Raw genomic sequence first — 12,273 nt, 5'->3', positions numbered from 1 at the left:
GTGAATTTAAAAAATCCTCAAACTTGAGAGGATGGACCCCTTAGATACTAACATGTGTCCCCATATAAAGATTCTAATCGTGCAGCGGCCCACTTGCCATCGAGCAAGCTGGAAAATCTGGCCAGTCTCACACTGTATATATATATATATATATATATATATATATTTATATTTATATCTATGTATACATGTTGTATATGTATGTATATATATATATATATATATATATATATATATATATTATATAATACACACACAACACGTATTATATATATATATATATATATATATATATATATACATTCATAAATCACCACACACACACACACCACACATATACATATACACAGTGTGTGTATATATTTTAAGCTCGACAGACGAGAGGCAAAGTTCTCAATAGGTGTAGAGTATGATCTTCTCATTTACACGGCTGGTGCCATCAACATCACTCAGAGTTTCACGGGTTACATCTTTCATCAGGCAGAGAATTATAAGGGCACGTCTGTCTGTCTGCCTGACTGCCTGTATGTAAGCGTTTATTCATGTGTGTGCGTGTTTGTGTGTTTCTATGTGTATAAAGTATTTCCTGCACCAAAGTGCACGAGTCCATCATACAGCGGAAGCCGCTTATTATAATCACGGGGTAATGCTACCGGCCGGTTATTGTTATCAAAATCAGTGGATCCTGCACTCTATATTTGATTAATGCTATTAATCGGTTACTGTTATCGAAAAGGCTTCATCCTGAAGTGATCGCAATAAGCGGCTTCCAGTGTGGCTCTAATTCCTTTTTGTCAGCTTGTGTGCACGCACGTATTTGAGTGTGTATATGAATGTATGTAGGCGGGTATGTGCACGGGTGCACGCGCTTGTATGAGAATGAAAGAGAAAGAAAAAGAGAAGGTCGTTTGTATGTGTTTGTATGTGTGTGTGTATATATATATTGTGGTATATGTTCCGAACATTTACTACTGTATGTATAACAAGTGCATAAGTGTTTGTCTTGAAGGATTCAATCGATTGAATATGTATATAGATACGTTTGTGAGTCACTCCGCGTGTATGAACAAATATACACACAAGACATTCACATATAAAACATACATGATGCATATATACATATATACATACGTGAATCCAGCCAACTATCCGTACATATACATATACATATACATGCATGCACATATAGACAGACATAGAAACGTATACAAATAATGTATACATATATAAATACAAGCATACATGCATACATACAAGTATACATGCATACATACATACATACATATATAAACACAGACACCGCAGTCATACCAACATAATATATGCATACACACATATATACTTATATATTATATATATATATATTATATATATATATATATATAATATATATATATTTATGTATGTATATATATGTATATGTGCACACACACTCACACACGTACATGTATATACACACGCACATAGCATGCATATACACATATATATATACAAGTGTTTCCTGCATCCATTCTTGACATGCACGCTTTACAATAACAAATGACAGCAAATAGCAAATCAGATTTCGTTTTTAGATTTTCAATTATTGTTAATCACAACTGCAAAGAGGGTGTTTACACACACACACACACACACACACACACACACACACACACACACACACACACACACACACACAACCATACATACATATATATTATGTATGTGTGTTGTGTCTATGTATGTGTATATATGTATATATATATATATATATATATATATATATATATATATATATATATATATATATATATATATATATATATATATATATATATATATATATAACCTTGCTCCAATTGAGTTTGTGATTTTTAAATTTGGGCGCATGTCAGGAGTTGCCGTGGATATAAGTGTGTGTGTGTGTGTATACGTATACATACCCACCCACATTTACACATACAAATATATATATATACATATATGTGCATATATTCATACACATACTCTCATGCACGTGTGTGGGTGGTATCAAGGCGTGTGTGTGTATTTATATCATACACACACACACACACACATATATATATATATATATATATAGAGAGAGAGAGAGGGAGAGAGAGAGATCACATGAAAAAAAGAAAGAAATACATATATATAATAAGTAATTATTATTATTTTAACTCTCCATTTTCTTTCCTTCATTTAGTTAAAAATGAAGTTTATTCTTAATATACACCTATTGATAGCAAGAAATGTCATTTCCCAAAAGTACTAGCTATAAAACCAGAATTTACTTCGATGCAACCATCTCTTTACGAGGTAAACTTATTCTCTAAGCAACTTTTACATATATACATATACAGACATACATACACACACCACACACACACATATATATATACACACACATTTATATATATATATATATATATATACATGTATATGTGCGTGTGTGTATATATATATATATATATACACATACATACACACACATACACACAAACGAACACACGCATGTGTGAGTGTGTGTGTGTGTATGCACCTTCCCCCATGTATAAGTTGAAGGTCCAGTTGTGAATTATAAAAGCGAAACAAAGACCGACTTACCCCATGATCCGTCCAGCTGAGGTGAAATGAGGCCAGAGTTTGTCCTTTTGTAGATCGCTGAGCGAAAATTTTACTAGTTTTTCTGTCATTTTATTCGCTGTTCCGGAATTGAAAAAACGATTAAGAAATGTCGGCTCTATCTCTTCCTTGTTGCTCTCCATGTAATATCAATCATTTGTAAATTGTAGCTCGTGGATAAAAGCATTGACCTGGCCAACAACATATAGATAGAAAGCGGCCAGCGAAGGAAGAGAAAAAACACACACACAACTGAACTACGAAGGCGAGACCAACAGATGTGAGATATAAATGTGACGAGAGACCGTGAACCTTAAATGTCACTGGCTCATCATCATTATCGTTATCATCGTCATCATCATCACCGTCGTCATTATCATCATGGTCGTTATCATCATTATAATCGTTATCTTTATTATCCCACCCGGCAGCTTAAGCTAATGGTATATTCAAGTAAATCCGCCTGTTTTGAGTCTACCTTTTCGCAAAATTACATTGTTGCTTATTGGTTTTAACAGTAGCCAGCTGTTTACGACCACGACGATGATGGTGATGATGATGAAGACCGTGGTGGTGGTGGCGGCGGCGGTGGTGGTGGTGGTGGTGGTGGTGAATAAACGTTAAAGGTGCTGGCGTTGATGGCGGCGGTATAAGCTACGTCATGTGTGTGTGTGTGTGTTCGTTAACTGATGCTGCATCTCGTTCTACTGATTTGCCAGAGAAAATATCGATCTTTTTACTGTTCCCCCGCCCCGCCCTCCTCACAACCACCACCACCACCACTGCCACCACCAACCATCGACGTCAACACTGTTAACATCACCATTACCACCACACCACCACCACCACACCACCCACCATCATCATCATCATCATCATCATCATCATCATCACTACCACCCACACTCCAATCACAAAACGCTCAAATCACCCCCTTCAACCACCACCACCACCACCACCACCACTACCATCATCACCACCACCACCACCACCACCATCATCATCATCATCATCATCATCACTACCACCCACACTCCAATCACAAAACGCTCAAATCACCCCCTTCAACCACCACCACCACCGCCGCCACCGCCACCGCCACCACCACCCACCACATCTTAGCAGCCTCACAATCAACAACGTTCGGCTTCGGTTTACGGGAAATGACGATCTTCTTTCCGGAAAGTTCCGTAAATTGTTGCCGCTGCTGCTGCTGCTGCTGCTGCTGCTGATCACTTCACTGTGTTCATCTGCTACCATAAACTATAGCAGATGCACATATGAATGCACAGATGCACACATGCACACGTGCATGTACAGCAAACCTGTTATAGTACATCTAACTGAACACGTTGCCGTCGTTGTTAGGAGAACAACAAGAATACTCAGCATTGCGTGTTCGCCTTTCTCTTGCAAACAATCAATGGCGGTTTGGCGGTTTGCTTTGCAACGAGAAAGACACTCGTCAGCTTCTAGCTACTCTACCACTTGTTTCCTCTCAGCGACAAAACAGTTGCTGCTGTTGCTGTTGTGGTTGTTGTTGTGGTTGTTGTTGTGGTTGTTGTTGTGGTTGTTGTTGTGGTTGTTGTTGTGGTTGTTGTTGCTCTCCTTCTTCTTTTTCTTCTTCTTCTTCCTCTCCTTCTTCTTCTTCCTCTTCCTCCTCCTCCTCCTCTCCTTCTTCTTCTTCTTCTTCTTCTTTCTCCCCTTCTCCTTCTCCTCCCCTTCTCCTCCTTCTTCTCCTCCTCATCCCCTTCTTCTTCCTCCTCCCATTCTTTTCTTCTTCTCCTTCTTCTTCTTATTCTTCTTCTTATTATATGATTATTATTCTCCTTCCCCTCTTCTTCTCCTTCCCATCTTCTTCTTCTTCTTCTTCTTCTTCTTCTTCTTCTTCTTCTCCTCCTCCTTCCCCTCTTCTTCTTCTTCTTCTTCTTCTTCTTCTTCTACTACTACTACTACTTCTTCTACTTCTACTCCTTCCCTTCTTCTTCTTCTTCTTCTTCTTCTTCTTCTTCTTCTTCTTCTTCTTCTTCTTCGTCTTCGTCGTCATCGTCTTCATCACCAGGCATTAAGCTTCTTATAGATTTTCGTTATTTCTCTGCCCGAGGAATGTGACTGAGCACACAGCCACACTCCTACAATTCTTTGATCGTAACTCGGCTCAATCACAACCCAAGTCTCCCTCAAATCCCCCAAGATTGGCTTGGATCGAGAGACAGGGAGTGGAGGGCACCCTGAAACTGAGACCTGGCCTGAATGCTTGTAACAAGGAGGGTTCCGTAAAAGCTGAAGACACCTTCCTCTTGTGTCAAATATGAGAAACCAATTATAAATAGGCAACCGCACGTAGCCTTTGAAGTATCCTTCCGTGCCACCGACGGATTTCCTCTCTATGAATATAATAAAGTTTTCTTTAATTGACTTATGTTTTACTTCTTCTTTTTTTTGGTGCAGCTACATGCTGCCTTGAAACAGCCTTCCGGGGGCCCTTGAAGGTCTTCCTTCTATGAATACAATCCTTTCAACTATAGGCACAAGGCCTGAATTTTGTGAAGAGAGGGCCAGTTGATCACATCAACCCCAGTACTCAACTGGTACTTAATTTATCGATCTCGAAAAGATGAAAGGCAAGGTCGACCTCGGCGAAACATGAACTCAGAACGTAGCAACGGAAGAAATATCGCTTAGCATTTCGTCCGGTGCGCTAACGATTCTGCCAGCTCGCCGCCTTCTTCTATGAATATAATACAGTTTTCTTTAAATGATTTGTTTCGCCTTTTTGTGTGTGTGTGTGTGCGTTTCCTTACAAAGTCCAGGTTTTGAATCTGACCCGTATATTAAAAAGGTTGAGACCCTCTGCATTTGAACGTCGCATAGAATGCTTTGCAGTAATCGTTCCGGCTCTCTGCATTCTGTCTTCAAATCCTGCTGAGAGCACTTTGGTCTTTTATCTTTCTGGTGTCAATAGAATTAGGTACCAGTTGACTATTGGGGTCTATTTAATCGACTGCATCCCCCCTGAAATTTCTGCTCTTGTACCTATGTTAAAAGCGATTAAACTCCTCCATATCGTTATTGGTGTTGTTGTCTTTCATCTTTGGCGTATTTCAGTCACTGGGCTGCGGCCATTCTGGAGCACCACCTTCGTTCCCGTTTGCTGATCCGTTAAGTTACGGGGCTATAAACAAAACAACGCCGGTTGTCAAGCGGTGGTGGAGTACAAACACAAACACACATACACACACACACAATATATATATATATGTATATATATTATATATATATATATATATAGGCGCAGGAGTGGCTGTGTGGTAAGTAGCTTGCTAACCAACCATATGGTTCCGGGTTCAGTCCCACTGTGTGGCATCTTGGGCAAGTGTCTTCTGTGTGTTTGTGTGTCGGTGTTTGACTAACATTGCTTGACAACCGATGCTGGTGTGTTTACGTCCCCATCACTTAGCGGTTCGGCAAAAAGAGACCGATAGAATAAGTACTGGGCTTACAAAGAATAAGTCCCGGGGTCGATTTGCTCGACTAAAGGCGGTGCTCCAGCATGGCCACAGTCAAATGACTGAAACAAGTAAAAGAGAGTAAAGAGTATATATATATATATATATATATATATATACGGCAAGATTCCACACAATTTCCGTCGGCCCTATTCGTTCACATAGTGTTGGTCGTCCCGGGGCTAATGGGAGAAGACACTTGCCCAAGATGCCATGCAATGCGATTGAACAAGAAACCTCGTAGTTGCAAAACGAGTTTGTTGGCTTTTATTCAGTAGATCTATGAGCATCCCGTCTCACAGTCTACTATGGATTACGTCATTCAATGAGTTCTTCTTGTTTTTAAGACGATAGTTTGTAATCCGAGGGAGATTTGGTTGCTATTTCTAGCAGACTGGATGATCGCATAAACGCTCCCATTTAAAAAAAATAAAGAAATCAACATATAGTACTTCGATACATTAGTGTATCTGCTCGACCTTGGGGGGTGTCAAAGGATCAGCCAAACCCAGCGAGGATTGAACTAGTGACTGCCATGTGTATCACTGTCTTGGCTGCCACCGTCAGCACCATCCCCACCACTGCCGCCATCACCACCGCTATTCCCGCCGCCATGCCCATCGCTATCTCCGCCGCCGCCGCCATCCCAGCCGCCGCCAAACAGATTTCAAACTCAGCCGGAGTAGAGAGACATGTTATTGACGAGATACTGAGGGCAACGAAATAACTTAGACAAGCCTAATTGATTGACTGATTGATCGAACGGTTAGTTAATCAAACAGTCGATTAGTTAATTGGTTAGATAGTTACCAATCGAAAAATAAGCAGAAAAAGAAATGAAATAAAACCAAAGCGTGTGTTTATTATTGGTATAATGACCCTCCTGAGATATATCTGCGTTCCTTATCCATTCCTTTCTTGAGAAATGTATGGATGTATATATATATGTGTGTGTGTGTGTGGAGAGAGAGAGAGAGAGAGAAATAGACAGAGTGATAGATAGATAGTAGAGATAGATAGATAGATAGATAGATAGATAGATAGATAGATAGATAGATAGATAGATAGATAGATAGATAGATAGATAGATAGATAGAGTCAAACAGACAGGCAGGTTCCTAGCAAGCTTGATGCATGCATCCATCCATCCGCCCATCCTTCCAACCATCGAAATATGCATTGAACAATAACCTAACCTAATTAATCTTGGAAAGTCATTTACACTTTTCGAAGTTGACACCTAAAATAAAAAAAAAAAAGAAACAAGAAAAAGAAAAAAAGATAGTTAAATAAAAAATAAAATGATTAAAATAATAGTGAAATAAAAAAATTTTGAAAAACACAATAAACCTGCCTGCAATGCTGTACGGTTGTATTAATTATCTCCACTTGATTATGCTCTCTTCATACAGGAAATAATTAAACAACAGTGAGCTCTTGACAAGTAAATCTACTTTCTACAAGAAATTGAAGCGAACTAAACAATTACATCTTGTATTTTCTGTGTGCACGGCGTATATAGCGAGTCTCTGTGTATGGGGATGGTGTGAGCTTGTGTGTGCAATTTTAGTGTGTACGTGTTTTTTGTATACTCTCATGTATGTGAGTAATTTTGTATGCCAGAGTAAGTATAGGAAATCAGCCTTCATTAAAAAAGAATTAAGAATGATTTATACTGAAATCGGTGTTATACATATATACATGCATACATACATATACACATACATACATACATACATACATACATACATACATACATACATACATACATACACATACGTACTTACATATATATATATATATATATATATATAATATATATATATATATATATATATATATATATATATATGTAAATGTAATATGGGACAATTATTCGGTAGCCATGATAAAACTCTGAGTTTCGGATGCCGAGGTAGAAATCTACGCCGCCATCTCTTCAGTTATCCGGCCATCGGGAAAATACAGATAAATTCCTCTATTTACATAATATCGAGGTCTCTTTCATTCTTCTGCTGTCTTTTCATTTTTATCAATATATGTATGTGTGTGTATATATATATATATATATGTGTATATATATATATATATATATATGAGAGGTATTGGTATCCAGAAGACCCAAGGTGGCAGGTAACCCTATGTGAGTTCTATGGAAGGACCGTAGTTAAACTCTCGTTTCGATAATGTTAGTGAGGAGTTTAATGCCGGTTTTGTATGAGCATGTACATGTTAAATAAAATGAGACAACAAAGCCAAGGTTGTGTGGATTTTACAGGACATTAATAAAGATAAAGTTAGTCTTACAGCTGTTTCTGAGATATTGGGGATATCCCTTCATCAGAGACTGTGACATGGTTAAATAGAGAGAATTTTATAGTTCAATATGAGGAGTTATTTTGGAAAGGGAAGCAAATAAGGAGTATATAAGGAAATAGAAGAATGAATGTAGAAATTTAAAAAAATATTAACCATCCCACATAGTCTCTGATGAAGGGATATCCCTAATATCTCAGAAACAGCTGTAAGACTAACTTTCTCTTTATAAATATCCTGAAAATTCCACACGGCCTTGGATTTGTTGTCTCATCTTATTTAACACACACACACACACACACACTGCACGTCGAAACCATTTGAGCCTGACGTGTTGCTTGTACTGCTAAGCGCTTTATAAATGCGAAACCAATGGTCCCTCTCTGACTGGTCATAACTTTCAACTTCCTAAAAAATGCACAATGTATTTCTGTTTCGGGTATATGAACGACTGACAATATATAATTACAGGTTTGGTGATGCAAACAGGAAAAATAGAACTTAAAAAATAAGTATATATATATATATATATTTACATATACGATACGCGCCGTGTGACTATAAAGTATGTAGAATCAATCAAAAATAAGTATTCTATAAATAATCACTACTGCTGCTGAATTTTACCCATACAATCAGTTGAGAAAAACATCTCATGGAAGAATGTTATGGTTTACTACTACTACTACTACTACGACGACGACGACTACTACTACTACTACTAGCAAGCCTAATTCAAACTAATAGCGGAGGGAAATTCCTCTTCGAACAATGTCATACTTATATGCTCTGAAGAGATTGTACTAACAATGCATAAATCGCTGCGTATAACTATGCAACAATATGCAGTTAGTGCGATCGAAATATGTGTCAGACAAATATTATGAATAAACTAACTGGAAATAAACATAAAGTTTGAATGTTCAAATTCTTCATTCTCTTTATTTATCGATATGTACTTTACACTCTAAGAAGTCGAAGTCAAGAAATAAACAAATAAAGAAATAAAGTCAAGAAGTAACATCAGATGAGAGCTAAAGGAAGTTTACCAAAACATGCACCATCTGAAGAAATCAGCCTTGGCATTTTACTCAGAGAAATTCGGTATTTGCATGGATATTATATCCCTCCACTTACTCTGTGTGTGTGTGTATTGTTGTGTTTGAGGAGAGTCATTCTCTTTTAGTGCCTTATTATTTAACATACCGTTAAAGTTTCCACTCATTTACTTATTTATTTCTCCCAAAATTTTCGTTGCGTCTTGCAACGCACGAACTCACATAAAAAATCTTGCAAACAAAATCCAAAACCGATATATATAAATATATATATATATATTATATATATATATATATATATAATATATATATATATATATATATATATATATATATATATATATATTAATATATATATATATATAATATATATATATACATATGTATATATATACATACATATATATATGTAATGGAACAAAAACGCAATAGGAGACAATAAAACATTCGGACAGATAGATGATACAAAGGCAGAAGGAGAAACAACAATTAGAAGGGCAGGGGAAAAAAGACGGGTATTCGTGGACTTCTTTCTTCAGTCGAGTTACCAGAAGTCCTTACTGTTTCGGGTAGTTACATTTGAGACAGTTCGATCTGGTTGCCCCCAAAAAAGTCAAAGCTAAAGCATAAGATTTTTTTGTAAGAAAACTAGCGAATGTGCATGGCAACAAAAACAAAAAAAAAACGGAGAACATGGTACACAATTACAAATACAAACAACAAGAATGTAACAAGTGTCCTTCAATCCCGCTGCCCCTACCCTCTCTCCTCCTTCCACGTGACCGGTGTCCGGTCAGCCATGATCTTTCTTTCTTGGCCTGACTATCGACCGCCAACACCTCTTATGTCCATCTCCTATATTCCTTCCTTTAGGCTTTCACTTCATACATGCCAGCTCAATTTGATTCGTTCTCAGTCGAAAAACCTTGTAAGTGGATTTGGTAGACGGAAACTGAAAGAAGCCTGTCGTACACACACAGACACACATACACACACATGAATGCATACATATGTGTGTGTGTCTGTTTGTATCTGTGCTTGTCACCCACCTCCATTTAAAACCGGTGTTGGTGTGTTTACGTCCTTGTAACCTAACGGTTCGGGGAAAATGACCGACAAATTAGGTACTTGGCTTTAAAAATTACTTGGGTTGATTCATTCGATAAAAATTCTTTAAGGCGGTGCCCCTGCATGGCCGCAGTCTAATGACTGAAACAAATAAAGGATAGAAGATGCACAATTGATGTTTATATTCGTTTCCGTAACTTAGTGGTTCGGCAAAAGACTCCAGCATGGAAGTAGTAAAATGATGGAAACAAGTCAAATGAAAAACAAACAAAACAAAAAGATGCCTCTGCTATGTTGCTATTCCGACATTATTTAATCAGAATTTCATTACCTCCATCCATTTCCAATACTTTACCTCCTCCGTTCACCTTATCTTCCACATCAAGCTCCGGATGAAATTATATCTGGCTCTTTAAGAAACAGCTTCATTGCCTTCTTAAACTGTTACAACACGAATTTGTATTTGCTTGACTTATTTCATTTATTGATTCAAGTGGCGTGGGAGCAGTTTAGTGAATTGTTTTTGAATTATTATCATTATTATTATTAGTAGTAGTAGTAGTAGTAGCACTATTATTATTATTATTATTATTATTATTATTATTATTATTATTATTATTATTATTATTATTATTATCATATTATTATTATTATTATTATTATTATTATTATTATTATTATCATTATCATTATTATTATTATTATTATTATTAATCTGCATGTTTGTTATAATAACATGCCAAGACACACCCAGCGTCCTAGGGCGAGTGAAGGATAAGAGATGTCCCAGTATAACCTGAAAGTTTGGGGTGGGTAGTGGCAAGGGCAGTAGCGAAATATCTTCATGTAATACAACACAGATATTTAAATGGATAGGGTTTTTTTCTAAGGATGTGGTAGGGTTTTTTCAGAGGATGTAGTAAATGGCGACGGCGTCAACATCTTTTGGAACTTCCCAGTACAAACAGACAGAAACATTGACTCAATCGACCGGACATTGTGACCAAGGACTACAACAGAGAAACTTGTCTGTTAATAGAAATGTCTGTCCCACAATATCAAAATGTCTCAATAATGGAATAGGAAAAGGTTTCTCACTATAAAGATCTGCAAATAGAAATCACAAACGATAATACCAGCAATAATTGGTGCGTTAGGAATGATAAAGAGGAGATTTAATTTTGTAGTATTTACAAGCATTCCAGTGGATGTACTGCCCTAGCCTGACATGTCTTATGAGGTACCCCTTTTCAGCGAGAACTTGGTAGCTAGAAACAACATGATCAAATGTCTGAATTTTCTGCAAATTCTGCACGAGCGGCCAGATCCATCTTTAAAGATGGTAGTTTCTGGTAGGCAAGCTCTGATGTTGCGCTGCAATAACAAAACCTTCTTTTTCCCCTTTCAGACCTGTCCCTTGTAGCCATGGGTGTGTTAGCCTTTGATAAATATCTGGCTTGGACAGGCGGTTAGGGTATTTTCCATGCAGGAGTTTACCTTTCCTGCTGTCTTCGATTTTATTCATGCAAGCCTTCTTTGCTTTTTTTTTTATTTATATTTTTGTATCAATGATAGGTTTATAATTATTATTATTATCATCATCATTGTTCTTAACTAGCAATAATAGCAATAATATTAATGATACTACGACTACTTCTGCAAATAATGATTTAAAATTTTGGCTCAAGACCGGCAATTTCGTGGGAGTGGGTAAG

General features: G+C 37.2%; 1 protein-coding gene across 1 annotated transcript in view; it reads right to left on the bottom strand.

Annotated features, from left to right (window-relative positions):
* LOC115232463 overlaps positions 1–3,343 on the bottom strand; it is a 138,281-nt gene extending 134,938 nt beyond the window's left edge. Inside the window, exon 1 of the mRNA XM_029802345.2 lies at positions 2,590–3,343. Coding sequence (XP_029658205.2) covers positions 2,590–2,750 — 161 coding nt within the window. The 5' untranslated portion in view covers positions 2,751–3,343. The remainder of the gene's footprint in view (positions 1–2,589) is intronic.
* Between the last annotated feature and the right edge of the window lie 8,930 nt (positions 3,344–12,273).

This window comes from Octopus sinensis, linkage group LG2, assembly GCF_006345805.1.
Source record: "Octopus sinensis linkage group LG2, ASM634580v1, whole genome shotgun sequence".
NCBI classification, from domain to species: Eukaryota; Metazoa; Mollusca; class Cephalopoda; order Octopoda; family Octopodidae; genus Octopus; species Octopus sinensis.
Note: the sequence above shows the minus strand (reverse complement) of the source record. Positions and strands in the feature narration are given on the sequence as shown.